This window comes from Pseudonaja textilis, chromosome 2 (assembly GCF_049901715.1).
Source record: "Pseudonaja textilis isolate UNSWEBS1 chromosome 2, rPseTex1.2, whole genome shotgun sequence".
In the NCBI taxonomy this organism is placed as follows: Eukaryota; Metazoa; Chordata; class Lepidosauria; order Squamata; family Elapidae; genus Pseudonaja; species Pseudonaja textilis.
The window spans coordinates 31,975,700-31,998,172 of NC_141991.1; the positions used below are offsets into that span (position 1 = coordinate 31,975,700).

The 22,473-nt window shown below is 40.0% G+C and overlaps 1 protein-coding gene across 3 annotated transcripts in view; it reads right to left on the minus strand.

The window, feature by feature from the left end:
• The window catches only part of FRMD4B (FERM domain containing 4B), a 236,349-nt gene that overhangs the window by 15,109 nt on the left and 198,767 nt on the right, over positions 1-22,473 (minus strand). For all 3 annotated transcript variants that reach the window (XM_087923650.1, XM_026722192.2, XM_087923649.1), the window contains exons 12-17: positions 11,293-11,369; positions 8,933-9,071; positions 7,454-7,595; positions 5,440-5,573; positions 5,230-5,349; positions 2,817-3,045 (exon numbers count right to left, since the gene is read on the minus strand). In XM_087923650.1, coding sequence (XP_087779776.1) covers positions 2,817-3,045; positions 5,230-5,349; positions 5,440-5,573; positions 7,454-7,595; positions 8,933-9,071; positions 11,293-11,369 — 841 coding nt within the window. The remainder of the gene's footprint in view (positions 1-2,816; positions 3,046-5,229; positions 5,350-5,439; positions 5,574-7,453; positions 7,596-8,932; positions 9,072-11,292; positions 11,370-22,473) is intronic.

Sequence of the window (22,473 nt, forward strand, 5' to 3'; positions counted from 1 at the left end):
GAATCATTAATTGTTGCTCCAGTTGTCAAAGCTCTGATCAGTTTCTCAGCTTTCATTCTAAGCCACTGGCAACATTCATAGTTTTTCCAGCTTCTTCAAAGAATCCATTTCTGGCATTCAAATCATTTTCCTCTATGAAAATGCTTATGTATAAATAACTCTAATCTGCTTAACTTTCTATTTGATAAGGTAAGTGAAACAGAACTTCATATATGTCTCCCTGTACCAGTTGGTTTCCCAACAATCGAGGCATTTAGCAAGCTCTCCTACATACATTTCAAAACTTTTCAAAATGCAGACATCAGCTCTGGGCCAAATCATTCATACCTATCTAATACCTTCCCTCCTACTTGTCTGCCCAGCAGGGAGCTGTTTACAACTAGATGAAGTGAATGCCTTATCCAAACTCCCCAGAGTAAAACACCTGAATGCCTGGAGCCCTCAAAATTAAATCACCGCAAACACACTGGCTTCTCAAACAACAATAATAATAGGTAATAGAAAATGAATAAGGTGAAGCGCTCTTGAATAAGCTAAAAATCTCTAAAGTGACTTTAGGATTCAAAAAGACAAGCACCTTCCACATAACACCAGTATTGTTGATAAGAAAGAAAAAGTCTGGATAGACCATAGTTTTTCCACCCTGGAAATAAAAATATATAAAATCTAATAAAGTGTAAGTAAGATTGTCTATGGAGATTCTCAGTCATGCAGGTCATGGTTGTCCTGAAGATGCTTTTTCAAGAGGTAACTGGACTTCCTTGTTTTTCTTTGAAGAAGTTTCACTTCTCATCCAAGAACTTTCTGCAACTCTGTCTGGATGGTGAGGAATGGAAGAATTTAAAGGATTTAAATCTTCCCATTCCCCACCATCCAGTCAGAGCTGAAGAAGGTTCTTGAATGAGAAGCGAAACTTCTTCAAAGAAAAACAAGGAAGTCCAGTTGACTCTTGAAAATATAAGTAAGATTGCTTAGGATTTGATTGGTGAATTAATCTTTTGCTTATTAAAAGCTCTCTCCAGCTGAAGGTAGGCTGAGAGATTACTAAAGCTGCCTATGTAAAAAATAAGGGGCAAGTTGCTACCCACTGACAGAGAGCCCTCGGTGATGGCTCATGCATGTAAAAAATCAAGAAAGTGATGAAAAGTGAAAGGAATAGTTGTAAGAACAAGTGGGTAAAACAGGTACAAGTACTGGAGTTTAACAATATGTCAAAGTTTTTCCAAAGGCCAAGTTTGGGACATAAACAAGAGGCCATAGGCAGCTGATTCCAAAGTTTGAAAATCGCTTGGGTTATAAAATGTAGAGCCAGTTCATTAAATCCCTTGTGCAATCGGTTCAACCCCATCTTCCCTTATGCTCTCTGTTCACCGACTATAACTGGACCCTCACAGGGTGAAAAGGGAGTGGAGTCTCTTTCAAGTGACCTTGCGCCCTCTGCTGTGATGTACTCTCACCACAGTCATTCTTATGGGAACAGGTGAAAAGCAAGAAAGTGGTTTAAGGCTTGTGAGGCTCTGATCCTTTCTCATTTTAAAGACTTTGGCAATTGCCTGGCTCTTCCTGCTCTGTGGAATGTTGAAATTGTGAAAGGCAAGACTTTTGGCTGCTTTTCTTGGACTGCCTTGTGAATCAGCAAAGGTGATATAACGGGCTGAGCCCATGGGCGTGAACTCGCTCTCTCCTTGTATAACCTCAGTTTGGAGAACTGCATTATCAGCTTCTGGATCTGTTTATTCCTCTTCCTCCCTGGTGGAGCATTCCAAGAGCTTTGGTTCCCAAACACCTGGAAGATTCCAGTTTGGAACACACTGCTCTGATACAGGGAGTCCTCGTTTACCGACTGCCCCATTCAGCAACCTAAATTATGACGGCACTGAAAAAGTAGTTTATGACCAGTCTTTGAATTTGTGGCTGTCACAGCATTCGGCACTGATGTGTTTGCCACTTGTGACATACTGGCAAGCAAAGTCAATGGGGAAGCCAGCAGGAAATCACAAGTCCCAATCATGTGACAGCTTTCTTAACAACCACGGTGATTCACATAACGACTGCAGGCGAACTGACATTGTAAATCCACGTGGGCACGTGATGTTCCACTTCATGACTGCATCACTTTCAGCAATAAATTTGCCAATCCCAATTGCTGTCGATAAATGACTGCCTGTATATACCATTTCTGCATTATGATTTGTTGTTTTATTTGTATGCTATGCAGGCTTCATTCTTATTGTCTTGCTGAGCACAAAAACCTGACTCACCAACTCAGCTGCCTTTTTATCTCGTTCCCTCTCCTCCTCTCCCATCCAACACTTGTTAGGAGGAGGCAGGCAGGTGGGGGAAGACCATGCTCTAGCGATCGGCTTGATTTGTTATGGATGGTGCGCAGCCAACAAACACACCAAACAGCCACATTCTGCTCAAATCAGCATCTGATTCTTGACGGAACACGGTGCCACACTAGTTTTGCCTGGAAAAAGGCCACCAGCCCTTCCAGCCAAATTAAAATGCTTTAATTTGCTTTTCCCCTCCAACGTGTTGGCACTTGTCGGAATAAAAGGCTTCATCTGGGTTCTGTCTGAACCACATCTTACATGAAAACATGACAATCAGATTACAGGTAAACTCCTACGTTTGCTGAAGTCAGGGTTATAATCCAACTGTTTTTTTTTCCCTCTGAGGAGCCTGGATCTTTCATTTCTGCTACATAAATATGCTAGAAAAAAATAACACTGAAAAAGACAGAGGTGCATACCGATAGACAAAGAGCCCTGGCAGCACAAATTAAAGGCAGGATTTATTTATTTTTTTGATACCTGGTAAAATCAGGGTGGACTTTTGCGCAGGTTTCTTCCCACATTTAATTCTATATTCATTGATGGAATTTTCAATCTCCTGGAGCTTCTTCACAGCCTCTGTATAATCTTGTTTTCTTTTCTTTTTCACGTTTTTGCACAGGTCTGGCTCACCAGCCAACTTCTTTGCCGCTTCCACAAACTTTTGCTGGATGAGAAAATTGCTTTCCAGATTTTGCAGGGTTGGGTCCTACAGAAATTTAAAGTCAGTCCATCCATCAATTGGGATTTGCCATAGAAGACACAACATCAATTTAAGCTATACTTTTAAGAACCAAACAACCACAAAAAAAACCCCATCACAGGTCCCCCCCCCCATACATGAAACGAAAAATAGCTGGTCTTTTCACCAGCTTTAAGGTCCTTTTAATTCTGCCATAGCCCATCATTAAGAAGCCAACCTTTTTACACCACATTTATTATAAAGTTCGGTATCTTTCCAGGACCAGCTATGGATTTGCACAACTGTCGTTCTGTGAACAAAAAGCTGCCCATACTTTCCTGCAGTGTACTGCATTTAGTAAAATGATAGCACTGACGTAATGCTCATACATCATATTCTCATATAAGAATCAGACAAGACTCCAGCCAATTGTATTGTCAATGTTTTGACAAACATGTCACCAAACTTCTATAGTGCAACCCAGAATATCTGCAGAATATCAAGATGGTATATATGACTTCCATAATCCAAGCTCTGCCTCTTTTTTTGATCTGTGATGCATATTCACGCAAGTGATGGCAATTTAATTGCACACCTGGGAGGTCGCCATCTTTAATTTTGGGAAACTCCTCCCCAGATGCCCCTAAACTAGAGGCAGCTTTGTGGAGGGAAGAAGAGGGGGTGGGGCTTAAAAAAAGCAGGAAAAGAAAAGTTAGACAGTATTTTTAGGCCACAGCTACAGAATAGCAATAGCACTTAGACTTATGTACCATTTCATAGTGTTTTTACAGCCCTCTCTAAGCAGTTTACAGACTCAGCATATTGCCCCCAACAATCTGGGTCTTCATTTTGCCAACCTCGGAAGAATGGAAGGCTGAGTCAACATTGAGCTGGTGAGATTCAAACTATCAAATTGCAGTCAGCAGAAGTAGCCTGCAGTACTGCATTCTAACAACTGCACTACCACGGCTCTATAGAAGAATGCCATCTAAGGCAAGGTAACTTACAAATACTGAAGGACATTTAGAGAACACATGAAGAAATACAGTACAGGTAGTCCACGACTTACAACAGTTCATTTAGTGACTGTCTGAAGTTATAGTGACACCGAGAAAGGTGACTTATGACAATTTTTCACACTTATGACGCCTCCAGATGCTTGGGAGTCATAGATGCAACTGACTCATATTTATGATGTTTGTCGTGTCCTGGGATCATTTTGCTATCTTGTGATAAGCAAAATCAATAAGGAAACCAGATTCACTGTGCTACTAACTTAACAACTGCAAGTGACTCACTTTAACAACTGTGGCAAGAAAGGCTGTAAAATGGGGGCATAACTTACTTAACATAACTTACTTACTTAGCAGCAAAAATGTTGGGCTCAACTGGGGTCGTGAGTCAAGGATTACGACCCACAATTAAATAAGCACCTGCATAACATCTTTCTCCAATCAATTCTAGTGTTCTATAGACCCCTTCCCAGTAGAGATACGTATGTTTAGATAAAGTAAATCCACATTTAAAAGATGAGCAGCATTAATCTGAAGTGAGAGTAAGAAAGTATGCCAACTGCCCTTTCAGCTGAAAAGCATGGACTTTACTTCCATACTGGGCAGAAAAAAACATGTGAACAAAACAAGCTCATTTGGTGGGGCGAAACTCATGCTTCCTTCCTGGAAGCCTGCTTTTCAAGTGACAAAAAAACCACACAACCTGCTCTACCTCCACCCTTACTTTGCTCAGCCAGGGTGTTGAACCCATTTTTCTTCCTGTTCAGCTGACATGCAGTTTAATGCAAGACTGTAAGTCTATGATCAATATGGCAAAGACTCTGAATCTGTGACAATCTTAAGCATTGTTCAGAGCACACTTGCAAAATAGTTGCAGTGATGATTCGTGGCTTTATTCCTCTAGTTACCAAGAGGTGAATAAAGCTTCGGCTTATAACCACTCACTCTTTTATATTCTCCGAATGCTCGTGTGCTTGAAGCACTGTTATAGCAATAGCAACAGCACTTCGACTTATATACCACTTCGTAGCCCTCGCTAAGCCATTTACAGAATCAGCATATTGCCCCGACAATCTGGGTCCTCATTTTACCGACCTCGGAAGGATGGAAAGCTGAGTCTTATGCTTGAAACTAGAGCTCTGTTTTACAGCATAATTGCTTTTCAGTCTTTTTTTTTTTTTAACAAAGATATACCTACCTCCTCATTGGGTAGCAGATTGTCATCCAATCTGAATGTCGTACCTACACGCCTTCTGACTTGAGGAGGCTTCTCTCCAGTGTTCAGAGGATATTCCTTTGGCATTTTTCCAGTGAGCTCCTACAGAATATAAGAAGAGCACCCTTAGCAACCCGAGAAAGGGTGAATGAATACTCCATGCTTGACTGGAGCGAAAACAAGGGGCCTCACCGCCTCCCGCAGGCAGATCTTCTTCAACTCTTCAACTTTCTGCAAGAGTTTCTCCTGCAAAAGCTTTTCTTTCTTTCTCAGTTCTAAGATTTTCTCTTTCTTCTGCTCTTCGCTCACTTCTGAATCTTGTGATCCTATAAAAGCAATATATAGGGTTTGAGGCGAGAGCCAATATTTGTGGATGTAAGAAAAATGAACAAAACAAAAACAAAGGAAAAGTACAAATGAATCCCTGTGAGAAGCAGACATGCTAAATAGCCATAGAATGCTAACTAGCTGTTTGCAGACTGGTGGGGAAATGGTGTTTGGGAGAATATAAATGCTTAGAATACCATAACTTGTATTGCAACTCAACTTGTTAGCTTTAGCATTGAACAGAATGTCTTCACATCTTTCCCTAAACTAACCATGACATTTCAGCAGCACTACAATGAAATTCAATCAACATTCCCTAATTTTAGCTCAGACAAACATGCATGCAAATGCTTTCTTTAAATGTATGCAAATTGATTAAACTCATTAGATTATGAGGTAAATTCAAGAGTGCTGTAAGAAGTAAATATCAGTTACTGCTTGATTTCTATCTATAATACTTTATAATTATATTAATACTTCCTTTTCAAACATATTTTTTACATAGGCTGAGCAGATCCCGAAAAATTAGATGGTTGTAGGTTCCTCAATGGATTAAACAAGGTTTGGAACGGGTTTTTTCACCTGAAGATTAAAGTTGTCCTTCTTACAAAGGTACAGAATCTAAAAAGGCTTATTGGGAGGAAGTATGATTAAAGTCCTAAAGTGGAGATCATGGAAAATCTAATTCAAATTCTCACTTGACCATGGAGTTCAGTGGGAGACTAGATCAACAGTTTTCTCTTCGTTTACCACAAACCATGACGCTAAAATAAGGAGTAAGCCTAAACTACATTATCTTGAGCAATCTAGAGGGAAGTTGGGTTATAAAGGTATCAAATCAGCTAGTTTTTTTTCTTAAATTAGCCTTTTCAAAGAGGGTGACTCCAGATATGTTGATAAGTGCCTCTGGCCACAATGGCTATGAATTCTGGGAAATATAGTTTCAATGAATTTAATATATTAAAATACAATATAAGGTTGGGGACCTTTATACTACAGTCCTGGAAGGCTAGATTTCAGTTCAATACATTGAACCACAAATCCCTGAATGTGGGACAGGTAAATTGGTTGCTATATCAACATACAGAGCAAAACTACAGGAGATTTCTGATTCCAGAGAGTTCGAGGCCACTTGGGTGGAGCAGACAGAAGATATGACATATGAATGTCCTAATGCCACCCTGAAAGTTGGCCTGAATAAACCTGCATAGCAAGAGTAGGGTTGAATGTAAAGCAGATCAAACAGAGTGTAAAACTATTTTTCTTCCTTGCAACTAGTAACTTCTTGCATGAGTACCCAAGAATGGGGTGGCTAGATCTAACTATTTGCAATATAATTGGTCCCTTCCGTATTACCAAAACTATCACATTTGCACAAAACTTGTCCTGAGACTGCTGTTTCACAAGTACACAATGCAGGGTAAGCAGGAGAGATCGAGAAATTGGTTCCACCCATCTTGATTTTGTCACACTTCACGTGATCTTGATTCTATCCTTCTGTTTATGCATTTCCTTTATGAAAACTCATTACGATACCCCAAACTGATTGAGATATTTCCCTCCTCCCCCGAACCTCTGCTTAAAGCTTGCCAAGGACTAGCAAGGGTTTTTGTTGGATTTGCCATGTCCAATTATACATTTATCTGAGGTCTCATATTAATAGGTTTTCTTCTATGTGAGGAACTATGGCCCTTTTATGACTTGTGGACTTCAACTGCATACTGAGCCATACTAGCTCAGGAATTCTGGGAGTTGAAGTCCACAACTCGTAAAAGAGCCATAGTTCCCCACCTCTGATTCAGAGTGTATCCAGCACCGCGCTCTATGGTACAAGCAAGACTCAGAGATGCAAACGTTTCAAAGGGGCAAGACTTCCTACCTGAAGAGATTAAGCTACCATTGCTGGCCATAATAAGTTGATTCTTTGCTTCCAAAGCTGTTAGCTTTGAAACTTTTGGAACTCCTGTATCTGTCAGGTCCATTGCAATATCATCTAAGCTTCTGGCTGAGGGGATTTTTGCCTGAAAAGATGTCGAAACAAACAAAAACAATGCACTACCATGTATCAGCAAGTTAACCGTCATAAAATAAAAGGCAGCAGAACACATTTCATACTGTTTCCCAAAGCTAAATATATATTGCTTTGAGACTTAACTTGTTTTCTGGGTATTAATGATTAAAAACACAAGCCAATGCTTAATTAACCATTAGAAATGTTCAAAATGAATAGAAGGGAAAAGAAAGGAAAATGAAATTCATAAATGAAACATTGAATGTGTTTTTTAGAACATTTCTCTAGCTGTGGCTGGAAGTAGCATGAAATAGATTAAATAACTGCACTGCTGCTCAAATATAATACTCAAAACTGGACTGTATTAACTCTAGCCTTTCAACTCAGTCTTCCATCCTCCCAATGAATTTTAAAATATTTACAAATGATAAAAGAATCAATTCTGCCGTTTGTTCAGAATCACTAAAATGGATATTTTTACAAGGTAGGCTACAAAATATCCTGGGCTAATTTGCAAGAATGCAAATCTTCAATTAATAACCACTCATTTAGCAACCATTTAAAGTTGTGATAGTGCTGAACAAGTGGCATTTGTCCACAATACTCAGGCCGTTGCAGCATCCCCATGGTCACGTGATCGCAATTTAAGAGCTTGGCAATCGACTCGCACTTATATGAGCCTTTGTCAAAATAGTAAAGGTGGGATACAACATACAGACAAATAACATTTGCAGTGCCCCATGGTCACACGAACGGCCTTTGCAGCTTTCCCCTGCCAGCTTCTCACAAGCCAAGTCAATGGGGGAGCCAGCAAGGAAGTTTACATATTGCTCCTGCTACTCCTTCTTCTCCCCAGGAGCCCACTAAGAAGTATGACATCCCTACAATCTCATACTCCATAGCTTGCATGCCCTCCTACAACAGCCCCCTGGCCACGCTCTATAGCGCCTGCCCGTTCCAGTCATACCTCACTGGAAATACATCCTTCCCCCAACACTCCGTAGCACTTATCCATCCACTGGCCCGCTTACAGGGCCCCTGGGACTTGCAACTTTGTGCTGGCTTCCTGATTGACTGTGCTTGTTGGAAGCTGGCAAGAAGTCCTAAGTTGCAAATCATGTTAGGGTTCTTGCTTAACAACTCACGATCTTCTATTAACAACAGCAACAGGGACTGCCGGGATTGCTATCACAAAGCAATATGTTAAGGTGCCACTGCTTAGCGATGGGAATTCCAATCCCAATTGCTGTTATAACCCAAGGACTGTTTTTATATAATCACTCTGAAAGACTTCAAATCCATAGGGCAATTCTACAATTACATTAAATATCACTGAAGATCACTTACTTTGCTTTGTTTCCTGTCCAAGTAAAACTGATGTTGACTGATTGCCATCACCCAGATGGATTTGATTAGAGAAGTGTTCGCATACCAGGTTTGTACTACGAGGCCACTCTGTCCAAAGGTCCGCCTTGATACTGAAATTCTAAGCATTTTTTATAACTTAAAGTGAATATTGCTTTTTTTGTAAAGGAGAGGGAGAGGGAGGGAGGGAGTGGGGGAGAGGGGGAGAGAGAGCGGGGGAAAACATATTCTAGTCATGTGAAGTCAACCTCTTAGATTAATCTTTGCAGTATGTAGAGGTTAAATAAGCAAAGAAGCAATTAACCAACTAACTGGACTCCCAAATAGTTAACACTTCAATTTTTAAATGTTTATATTGTACCTAGCTTAGTTCTCAACTAAGATAGCAAACCCGTGCCTGGCTGTACCACTTAGATTATATAAGAAGCGGCAGCAACTGCTAGAAAGACTGAACGTTCATTCCCAATAGGAGGGGGGGGGGGAAGAACTATCAGGGAGAAATTTCAGACAAAGCAGAATTTACTCAGGCCCATCCCCAAGGCCCCACCTTTCCCACGTGGCTAGAAAAGAGGTTTCTTTACACCTAGGCTTTTCTTTCACTGGAAAACTGAGTCACAAACCCGAAGCTACTTCCTTCGGAAATGATACAAATAGTTTTTGAAACTAAAAAAAAAAAACCTATAAAAAGTTTTGTTGCAAATGTTAGTGAAAAACAACAGATGGAAATGTACATGTTTCTGAAGGAAGAGCTGAGGTGGAGCACAATTTCCATTGCTGTTTCCAGAAGCCAGCACTGGAAACGTTCTCAGCCAATATTGACATGAGGAGCAAAGCTGCTAGGGCTGTTCTTCAGCAATCCTTGCTGTCTTAGTTCAGTGCACAGATGGGTGAAATATAAACATATCCCCCTTTGGGATGAAGTGTGTAGTGATTATGTTGCATTCCAGCTTATTGTTATATCAACTGAACTAGTTTCTTCTCTGTGGCTTCTGAATATAGGTTAACTTGAAGGAATCTTGTGCTTTCAAAAGGTTTACAATTTGTATGAGTTGGAAGAGATGTTTTAAAAATAAAACACCAAAATATGGACTTCACTTTAAAGGGGTGGTCTGGGATTCATTTTAAATATTTCCAGAATATTTGATCTGCTTGAACTGCTTCTGCCCACTAAGAATTATGCATTTGCTTATATCAGCCTTCTGCAAAGCAACGCCTCAGGATTACAAGTCCCCCAAATTTCCAGGCAGAATGAATGCTGTAGGACAGTGGCCCCCAACCTTTTGTGTGCCACGGCCCAGCACTGGCATCACAAAATGATCCGCGGCCCGGTACCGGCATCAGCACACATGACAAGACAAGGCAAGCCGAGCGACCGGCCAGCCAGCCGTCCCCCGCTTCTCCCCGCCACCTTCAACTCCTCCTTTGTACCTTTGTCGATGGGCTTCGCTTCGGGATGGCTTCAGGACGGCCGCTTGGCTCGCCTTGCCTTGGGTGCTGAAGGAATCCTCGCGCCTTAGTTTTGTTCGAAGCTCCCCCCCTTCGATGAAACTAAGGCGCGAGGATTCCTTCAGGACCCAAACGCTGCTTTCCAACCGGAAAAGCTCACCCGGAAGCACTTTCTGGTCAAACAAGATGGCGGTGCCCAGCAAACCAGCGGCCCGGTAGGAAATGTTCCACGGACCGGTACCGGTCCACAGCCCGGTGGTTGGGGACCCCTGCTGTAGGACATGGGTGTCAAACTCTGGGCCGTGGGCTGGATGCATCACATGCTGGCCATGCCCACTCCCGGTTTAGCGAAGAGGGGAAAAGTCTCAATAAGTGACGTGACAACATGACGAGTTTGACATCCCTACTGTAGGAATTCTAGAAGCTGAACATTATAATCCTAAACATTCTAAAAGGCATTAGAATTTGTTTATGTGGGTAATTTGTACCACTTTCTTTGCAACACTTAATATGTAACATTCTTTCAATAGTTTTTTTTTAGTTTACACCAACTTTTTTATTGTTATTATAAATATATCCATGGCTTTTTTTCAGGAACTGATTGGAATAGTAATGGGAAAAAGGGCTACAATGCTAATCCTCTGGTTATATTAGACATAAACGCTGCATGGAGCTATTTCATGTAACTTACATATGCTTGGGAAGCAGTGATGTTGAGTTCATTCCTTTCAGATTAGCATAATGGGGAGAGCCATAATATTATAAAACATTTTGCCCCCTTGGGACGGATGCACATTACAACTTAGCATCATGTGTGAGTATGGAATAAGCATAGACTCCCACAGAATTAGCAACTCATCCAGTCAGACAGTTAGAGTAAGTGCCTGGTTGCTTACCTGTGAGGATCATGAACTTCTACTGCAAATTTCTTTTCACGAAAATAGAGATTCTCCAACTGCTTCCACTGAAATAACTAGAAGAAATAAATAAATAAAAAGCAAAAATATAAATATCTCAGAACTCATAATTTATTTTCTCTCTACATTGCTAATAATCTGGTAACCTAACAGAATTCCAAGCTACAGCTTAGAATTATGCAAAACAAATCCTATTCTTTGAAGTATTTCTAAAATTAAAATGGCTACAGTAACATACTTTCTATATTTCTACCTTTACATAGCGCCACAACCACACAATTATAGGTTATTTTGCATTTGCAAATAAAATTAATGTGCATAATGAAACATGAAATGCTTTTCTTGCTGTGATGTTTGAAATGACCGAATTGAGACCATCACTGATGGAGACCTTGTGTAGTTTTTGTCTTGGAATAGCATGTTATTAGGCAGGACAATTAAACTGAACCTTGATATTACTTCTCTATATAGAGCAGGGGTTCAAAACTAGATTTCATTGAGAGCTGTATGAGGGTTGTGACTGACCTTGGGGAGCTGGCTGGGCATGGCTGGAGTGGTCGTGTCAGGGTAATCACAGCCGACTGGGTGGTTGTGGCTGGGGTAGTCATGGCCAGCTCGACATTGTTCGTGTCAGGGGGAGAGTGCCAGTGGTGGGCATTGTCCATTGTCTCCAGCGCATACCCAGGGGGCAGCAGCAGCCTCTTGCTACTCCAGGAAGGCCCCGCAGAAGTAAGGCTGACCACTTTCCAGCCCAGATGGCTGTCACCATGTTTTAGATCAGTTCCTGGCCAACTTGGGCTGGGGGCTGAGGCGCCGGTCCTTTGCTGTTTCCAGGGCAGCCTTGTGGGCCAGATCTAACCACATCGTGGGTTGGATCTGGCGCCCAGGACTTGAGTTCGATAACTCTGATATAGAGTTTGAAACACACAATTCCACACAAAATACATGTAACTAATAGGGTCTGTATAGATTGCCTAAAGCTGCAGTCTTAATAATTTCAAAGCATTTCCAGGCTTGTGGACTGCTTGTGGAGCACATGGATCAATCATCTGTTTACACACACGCATTCATCATTGTGTTTTTAGGACTGGAAGTATCCAACAAGTTGCACGAAAAAGGAGACCAACTGAATAGAGGGAGAAGTGGTCAAATCCTATAGAAACTCTTGAGGATAGATATTATGCAGTGAGCTAGGTAGCCTTTAGGTGGAAGATTGTCTACATCTGTTGTGAATGCTTAACTAGATATAATTCCCACTAAACTGAATAGTGTTTAGTTTGGAGTAGACAATTACAGGATTGCCCTGTACTTTCTTTTTAATATGGCCTTCTGGGTAAACCATGGTTCAGCTCCAACTCTGACACATTCCCTGCTATAAAAAGCAAAGATTTGTGGAGAAGGAGGGAGGGAGAGCATCTCAACTCATGGAAAGAACAACAAATCCCCCCACCCTCCTGCAATCCATGTCTCACATATGCATATAACAACACTTCTCTTTCCATGAGCCCTCATAGCTTTCTTTGTCTTAAATGGCAACAAGGAGTCATCATTTAACAACTGCCGTCTTTACACTGTGTGACAAGTGCTATTTCTCTGACTGAGATTATGATGAATGCAATGAAAATCTCCACAAGTTTGCTAAAGTGAAAGATCAAAGTGTGATGAGGGGAATGGAGGACAAAGGAAAATCATTATGCATCTCCTGTGTTAATAAATAACAAAATAATAGTATTTTCGATAATAGTTTAATACCACCCATGCTTCATTGATTGATTGAGTCAGAGAGAAAAGAAAGAAAGGGGGGGAGAGAAGGCCAAAGTCAACCAATCACCTTCCATGGTTGAGGTTGGACTTCAACCTAGGTCTCCTAGTCCCAATCCAACTGACTCACAACTTAACACACTGGCTGTCAGGGGTAACATCTGCTCTTTGGAAGATTAACATCTTCTTAAGTGTTGTACCTTATGATTCTTGATGAATGTATCTTTTCTTTTATGTATACTGAGAGCATTTGCACCAAGACAAATTCCTTGTGTGTCCCACCACACTTGGCCAATAAAGAATTCAATTCAATTCAATTCAATTCTATTCTATTCTATTCTATTCTATTCTATTCTATTCTTTTGGGAAGGGTGGCTTGACGCAGCCTTTTGGAATGCCTTCTCAATTTTTTTGATACAGTCCTAGAGCCCTGAGATTTCATGCTGGCTTCTCATCCAAGTCCTCGCCAGGCCAGTTCTTTTAGCATCACAGTTTAATCAAGATTGGCCAGATGCTACTTGAAAAACCCTCTGATTAGTGTTGAATGTGTGATATGGAAGAGCATATCAGTAAACAAAAAAAATATACTATCTAGATCAGTGTTTCTCAACCATAATAAACAGATGTGTGGACTTCAACTCTTGGAATTCCCCAGTCAGCCATTCCCCCAGCAAGATCAGTGTTTCTCAACCATAGGCATTTGGAAGATTTCCAAATTTCCAGAATTCCCTAACTAGTCATTCCCCAGTCCACACACCTTCAAGCTGCTAAGGAAGACAAACACTGATCTAGAACCTGAGAAGAGACAGGCCACCATGTGGAATGCATACTTCAGTTCCTTATGCAGCTTTTAAGGGATATATTCTCTACATAAACTTCCATTTGATTCAGAAATCCCAGGAGACATGTATTATTATGTGCAAACGCTAGAACATTATTTTCTTCCTGAATAGTCACTTGTGCTCTTTTAAACTCATGCCGTAAGTTGACACTGCTATACCCAAGAATGGTATATATTTTGTTTGGAGGTGGATATTTCTCAGTACATAGGGAATAATTGTGAGTGGATTATGAAGAAAACCACCTCCAAATTGCTTTTCTACATAAACATTCCAGAGAAAGGCGCAAGAATCGATAAAGTTGAAAAAAAATACACAAGCCTAACTAAGGTTTTACTCCATTTTACTCTGACTACAAAACTAACGAAGCTGCCCTTTTACAGTGGTTGGCACTTGATACTGGCAGCAGCAATGATGCCTCAAGGGTAACCCTGAAGTGTTGAAAGTAGCTTGGAGCAGGAAGTAAGAACTATGCAACAAGGAAAGGATGGAGTTTAGAAGGGGTGATGCAACAGTGTAGAAGGAATTTAAATTAGCATAGAAGAGGTGAAATGGGATGAGAAATGTCTATGAAGAAATATCTATGGAGTCATCCAGGTCATAGTTGTCCCAAAGGTGCTTCGAAAAAGGTTACACATGCTTGTCCCTAAAACTAGTGAAATATTAAGAAAACCTAGTTGACTATCTTAAACTGAGTGGGAACATCTGGATAAATGTTAAAGCAGTCCTTGACTTACAACAGTTTACTTAGTGACCAAAGTTACAACAGCATCGAAAAAAGTGACTTATGTGTATTATTCACTTATGACCGTGGCAATATCCCTCTGGTCACATGATCAAAATGTAGACACCTGGCAACTGATTCATATTTATGATAGCTGCAATGTCCCGTGGTTATGTGATTCCCCTTTTGTGACCTTCTGACAAACAAAATCAACATGGAAGCCAGATTCACTTAACAACCTTGTTACTAACTTAGCAACTGCAGTGATTCACTTAACAACTATGGCAAGGAAGGTCATAAAATGGAGCAAGACTCATTTAACAACTGTCACATCTGGCAACAGAAATTTTGGGCTCCACTGGGTTTGTAAGTCAAGGACTACCTGTATCTAGGACAACGGTGGTGAATCTACCAACCCTGCTGAACTACAACTCACAACAATCTCATCGCTGACCATGCTGATTACAGTTTGTGGGACAGGAAGTTTAGCATCCTCCTTAATCTAGACTTGGTGACAATGTTGATGCCAGACATCTTGCCTGGAGCATTTTACAAGCCAAATTTATACTCTACCAGTGAAATATGCGTGCTCCTTCATTATTTTCCAAATCTTCCTAGAAAGGTACCTTTTGCTGTTATGTCACCAGTTCAGAACTCTAATATATAATCAATCTACAGCTGTCCCCTTACTGCATTTCTTGGCACTTGCAACAGGAAAGAGTCTGCTTTCTAAAGTTCTCCTTAATTAGCACCTGTGCAAAACAAAGCTAACAAGTTTTCACACACGTCTCTGAAATGCATGAAAGATAATGAAGTAGGGCACTTTAGTTCCAAAACCTTTTGTTGCTATTGTTGAGGTAGGAGATGAAATGATACCTAAACAGCTGGTTTGGCAAGTAAGTTTTTTTTAACTTCAGCCCAAGGTAAATCAAAATAAAGACAATGTATCTGGAACTGCACAGCTCCAGGTTTCACAAAATCTTCAACGCTTTTGAAAAGGATTATGTTTAATCAGTCTCTCAACAGCCAAATGTTGTGGTTAGATATAGAGAAATTAATTTCCTCTCCACTGCATTCCCCAAAAAACAGCGCTTTGGGATGTTACTTTACAATTTCTGTGTGTCTTTTCATTAATAAATGGCTGTTATTTCAGAGCAATTTTCATAGCGTTCAATCTAACTTACTCTCATGTATATATACGCAAAGGAATGCTATACTCAAAGTACAATACTGGTTGTATCTTGTGAGGAAGCCCTTTGATCAGAGTTGAAATGGCTTCTGAGTAAATGTTCAAATTATTCATTTCAGTTGATAATGAACTTAACGGATAAATAGCCAGGAAATTGACTTACAAAAATATCATCAAGTTATTTCAGCTTTTATGTATTTAACACCAGAATATAATATTTTGAACAGCCATATCTCAACAAAATTGCTAAAAGTAAACGGCAATCAATAGTATAAAGCAATCGTACATTTCATAAACATGAAAGATTAAACTTCAGTGCTAAATGCACTTTGTCAGAAATAACAACTAATCCTTTGTCTGTGTTCATAGATGAGCCAAGCACCATTATTTTTACCAGCCTTTCATCTTAAAAAGTATTTCCAGCTCCAAGTTGTACTTTGCAAATGTTTTATTCGATGTTGTGTTTAAAAAAGCTGTGAATAACACTAGATTTTGCTTGACAAAACATGAAGCTTTGGTTTGCTGGAATGTTTCAACAGTCCTTGTTTATATACCCAATTTTTATTCCATAACAAGAATATAAACATCCTCAAACTAGGATCAATAAACTGACAGGAATTTTGAGAGATCGTATTTCATTGAAAAATAATTGCAAAGCAGAAATTAGATTTTTCTCTATCCAACAAACATACGAATAAGAAAAATTGATCCTGGTCTTAAATGTATTATATAGACACAAATTAGCTGATTTCACTCAATCTACGTCCACTTGGGATCACCAACCCTTTTCACCTCCTTTCCCCCTAAAACAAAATTGGTGCGTTTTAACATTGCACATAATATTTCACATTCGCAGCGGGAAATCAAAACAACTCGAGACGGAAGTTCCTTTGTGCTTACCTGGATCTTTGCAGAGGGCTGAAGGAATCGTTATACTATAGGTTCCAAAAAGTGCAATAGGAGATTTTGTTTTATTTTGAAAATGCGTGCTTTAGATAATCCTCCTTCCCTCCAAGCCTTTCTCCCAGGAACAAGGTAACTTCTTGCCTCAAAGCCTCAGACACTTAGGTGTAATTCTAGTTTCACCGACAGGCTCTCTCTGCTGACACATTGCTGACATCATCAGTTTTTATTGCTGGGGCTACCTCCTTATTCCACCCTCTTTTTCTCCTCCTCCAGAGAGAGCATAAGAGAGAAAGAAAAGCAAGCAAACCTGATGGGTGTCTCACAGAAGGAAGGGTATGCCAGAAACCCAGGAGCGGAGAGAGTGAAAATGTTTTTACTGCAGCCCAGACAAGGACTTCCCACTTCACAAGGCGAAGAGAGAGACCATGCCTCTAACACTCCCCTTAAGTCTTACTCACCCTCTCCAAAGGCAACAGGTTTGACAAGAAAAGCTTCTGACATTCCCGGGGCCCTTCCCTTTGGCTCAGATGATCACGGAGAGCAAAGAGCGCAATGAAACAGGACTCCCTGAAAGTGTAGCCTCTTTCCTTTGTCGTCTTATCTTTCTGACTAATGATGACTCCTAGCGCACTCTCCCTTTTCATCACTTCCTTAGGAATAATTTATGAGCCAGCAGGACATGCGTGTGATATCTCTACAGATCTGAAGTTTGTGGGAAGGCTAGCAGGGCAACAAGAGTTTGCGAAAACGAACAAGGGCTCTTCGCTAGAAGCCTGCAAAGCCTTCATCAGCCCCACGCATAAAGTGGATGTTACAGTTCCTTACCCTTTCCCCGTGGAAATAGTTGCAGGACTTGCTGAAGCAGATCCCGGTATACCAAGGGTATCAAACTTGCAGCATCGCGTGACGTATCGGGACTTCCCCTCCCCCTTTCATTAAACCAGGCATGGGCATGTCCAGCGCGTGACACATCTGGCCTGTGGGCCGGGAGTTTTTGATAGCCCTGCCATATACCAAACTGGTAGTCCTTGACTTACAACCATTCAAAGTTGAAACGGCATGGGAAAAAGTGACTTATGACCATTTTTCACACTTACAATGGTTGCAGCAGCATGCTCTGGTCAGGGGATCAAAATTTGCACACTTTGCTACTGACGTGTATTTATGACAGTTCCAGTGTTCTGGTGCCAAGTGCTCACCTTTTGAGAAGCGAAGTCAATGGAGAAGCCTGATTCACTTAATAACCATGTTACTAACTTAACAACTGCAGGGATTCACTTAGCAACTATGGTAAGAAAAGCCATAAAATGGGGGCAAAACTCATTTATCAACTGTCCTGTTTAGCAGCAGAAATTTCAGGGTCAATTATGGTCATAAGGTGAGGACTACCTGTATTAAAATTGAAATCACTGATTTATCCAAGAACTAGTGATTGAGTAAGCACTGCAGGTGGCTTTGCCCTCAAGCACCTTGGAATCCTATCCTGAATCCTATCCAGGCTAATAGGAACAGTTGTTGTGATTAATAGCACTACCCTGTTGGCTTTCCAAATATCAGTCACATGGGATTCTGTCAAGCTTGCTAGAGGCTATATAGCTGGAATGTAAAAGATTTTTTTAAAAATAAAACCATGTAATTCATGAAAAAGATCTTGCACTTCCCTCAAATGTACTATTAGATAAACATTCTAAATAAACAGTACTAATCTGGAAAGCAAACATATATGCCCATGAAATAAATATGAGGTACAAGATCCAATTCTAGGGAACAGTTTTCTGAGAATATTTTTTTAAATACACACACACACACACAATGGTGTTAAATAATATAACTTCAGATTAACAATCATAATAAAAAGGGGATCCTGTAGAACAGCTATAAATACTGAAATCATATTGCTCTTTCTCGCCTCCTTCTCAAAATAAAAATACACTCATCAACTGAAATATTTACAGACATATCTATATACATAGATACATAGCAAAAATCATTCCTGAAATCAAATGTAGATTTCTCATTCCAATGTTGCATAATAATTTTTTTTTGTTCAACCTCATGTCCAAAACCCCCTGATATTTCTTGGTATCTTGACAATTTCTAAATATTGGGGATATACCTATGATCAACAAAGAGACTGATCTAGAATAATATTACTGCACCTGTTGTTAGCATGGGATAAAGATAGGAAAAGACCAAACTGTATGAGTTACTGTTGTAACTTGCAAATTGTGCCCACAAGTATTGTAAACAATGCTTAGTATACTCTAATAGACTGTAAGAAAAATCTTGAGGAACAGAGGACGCAACCAAAACAGTAGTCAATCAAAAGAAATTTGAGTTAGAGGCAGCAATGTAATTTGTAATTTGAGCAATGATCCTAGGCCTCTTGAAGGTAAAAAGAAAAAAGTTTTCCATAAAGCTTCAGATCATCTAATAGTTTACTTTACTTTACTTTATTGTCATTGCACCTCGTGCAACAAAATCAAACACCATCTTCAGTACACATCATGACCAAGAAAATAAACACAAACACACATCCTTCACACTCCATACATTGAACTGAAAACCCCCGACACCGCACCAACACTGCACTATACAGCAGAATTCAAAAGAGCTACTGCCCTGGGATAGAAGCTGTTTTTCAGCCTATTTGTGCTTGTTTTTATTATTCTGTACCATCTGCCAGATGGTAATAGTTCAAAAAAAGGGTGCCCAGGATGAGATGGATCTTTGAGAATGTTTTGAACTTTCTTAAGGCAGTGGGAGCTATAAAGCTCTTCCAAAGAGGGGAGAGGGCAACCAATGATCTTCTGGGCAATGACATTAACCCTCTGGAGTGCTTTCCTATCTGCCACTGTGCAATTGGCAAACCATACAGAGGTGGAGTCAGTTAAGATACTCTCTATGGCGCAGCGGTAGAAAGTCACGAGCAGTTTTTCATTCAGTTGTTGTTTTCTGAGAAATCTCAAGTAGTATAATCTCTGCTGGGCTCTTTTGACCAGGACTGCAATGTGAACACCCCAAGTCAGGTCCTCTTTTATGGTAACACCCAGAAACTTAAAACTGGCCACTTGCTCCACACGGTCTCCATTGATAACAAGGGCTGGATGTCTGATCTGTTCTTTCTATAGTCTACTATAAGCTCCTTGATCTTATTGGTGTTGAGGACCAAGTTATTGTCTCCATATCACGAAAGCAACCGGTCTACCTCATCTCGGTAGGCAGACTCATCCCCACAGGAGATGAGTCCCACCACTGTTGCATCGTCAATAGAGGTGCATATGAGATTTTATTAACATTTTTGCTGTTTGGTAGCCAAGATTTGTTTTCTTTATTTTTATTTTTTTTAATTTTTAAATTTTTAAAATAAGAATAAAATTACTATTTCTTACATCATGATGGTTGTTCTTTTAGCGTGGCTTTACCATATATCAAGTTTCCTAAAAAATAAAAATGCTGGTACATAATCAACTCTTTTTTTATGCAAAGGAAAGGAGCAGATTACTTGCATGCAATCAATTACAAGGATAATATAGATTTGATTTTTGTATTACGTGCTATCAAGTCATTTTTTTAACTCCTGGTGACCACAGAGATAGATTTTCCCCATGAAACATGCATTTAGAGAAGTTAATTCGTTTTTTTCCCCAAGAACAACTGTGCTTACGTAGTATAAGATTTCACTATTCCAACATACACTGTTTCACCACTCTAGAAATAACTCTCTTGCAGAATTGAGTCCAGATATGTAGTAGTATGGAATGAGGGAGCAAGATAAAATCAATTCAACCTCTCTTGGTGTTTTTGAAAATTCCACTACAAGACTGCCACTAGCAGGAAATAGAAATAGTGTTAGGTTAAATCTACTTTTCCCAGGTGTATTACATTTCTTTTCCAGGTAAAGTTTACATGAACTGTTTTTAAAATGGGATCTCCTTTATGCCTTTTGAAATGTTGAACACTGAATACTATTTATTATTGGCCTTCACAGGTAGAATGAGAAATAAACAGGAAATTAAACACTCATCCTTAATCAAAAGGACTCAAAATGTTGAGTTTGAAACAACATTTTAATTATTTAAAAGAAGAGAATAAGGCAGCCTTATCATTGGAAATTTGATAACTTTGTCCCATAAAAGTCTTCATATTATATTTAATCTGAATTAGCAGTACTGGTATCATCTTGGAAGTACTGACATTATCAAACCGTTGAGTTTTTAAAATTGGTCTAATTTCATTTGCTGTTGTTTATTACTGGATGTCAGATAGTACACTATTGATTTAAATAAAAACTATTTTAAAGCCAATGAAAATCTACATACCCTTTACAATAGCATGATATAAGTTTTGCTTTCGTTCAGGCATGGAAAAGACACAAAAATTATCCTAAAAGTTTTAGGATAAAAGGCAAACAGGTGAACATGTTCCTTTAAAATGAAACCCTTAATCCAGAGGTATCAAACTCCATTTCATTGAGGGGTGCATCAGGTTGTGTTTGACCTGGGGGGGTGATGGCATGGCAAGCTCAACATCTGTTTTTGCCCACGACAGCCTCCGCAGCCCTCTGTCAGAGAAAATGGAGCTTGGGGGACGCATGCAGTCCCCCCCAAGCTCCATTTTCACTGGGACAGGCACTGCAGGCCAGTCCTTCACTGTTTTCAGGGCGGCCCCACAGGCCAGATCTAAGCACCCCGCAGGTCGGATCTCTATATTAATTAGGTGGCCATCAAAATGTTGAATTAGCAGCTGCAAAATAATTTAGATACTATGGATTAACAATCCATATGTACACATGAAGACAACGCTCTCTTCCTCCTCTCACACGTAACAACTTTCTCTTTTCTCCCCTTAAGCTCTAAACACTGCCATCAGCAAGAAACTACAATAGTATTATTTACTACCCAGCAAGTTCATGGGGATACATAATAGACAAAGCCAGATTGCCATTATTGCTCAGGATCATGAAGAATGATACTCAAAAACCAACCAAGTGGCAGAGATAGTTTATCTTAAAGCTATAACAAGATGTGTGTGCAGCTGAACATACATCTTCTGTGTACCTAAGCAATGGCTTTAGTCAAGCTATTTATCATTCCTTGTAACAGAGAGGGAGAGAGAAAAAGGGAGGGAAAGGCATGTTGGACTAACACTAATTATTTGGGTAACTGTCAGGGACGAAGGACCAGGACCACACCTGAAGTTCCAATTAAACTGATTTATTGCTCATGCCTATGCATAGGAATCTACTCAGCTGTTGTTTTGGTCTTAGATAAGGGTTAAAGAGATTCAAGAGATGTTGGACTTAATTCGTTTGTGGGAACATAGAGACTCTAGGCTGATTTTGACTCTGCCCCAAGGTTCTGCCACTCCTTCTTTTACATTAACAATAATTCATGGCCCAAACACTGAAATTACTAGAATTCTGTCTCTATTGCAAGAAGTATAGCCATCCTGGCTCATGAGCCTCCATTATTCTCAATTTGATACTGCATATCAGGTAATCCTCATTTTATGACAGGCTTATACAGTGACCAATCACTGTTATAACTGTGATGAAAACATAACTGCATGACCAATCCTTGCATTCATGTCTTTTTGCAGACCTGTAAAGCAAGCTAAACTGAAGAAAGATCATAAGCACAGTTGCAGATTCACTGAGCGATGGCTTCATTTAACAACTAAGTGCCACTCCCAATTGTTGTCATTAAGTAAGGACTACCTGATTGATTTCAATGAGGAGC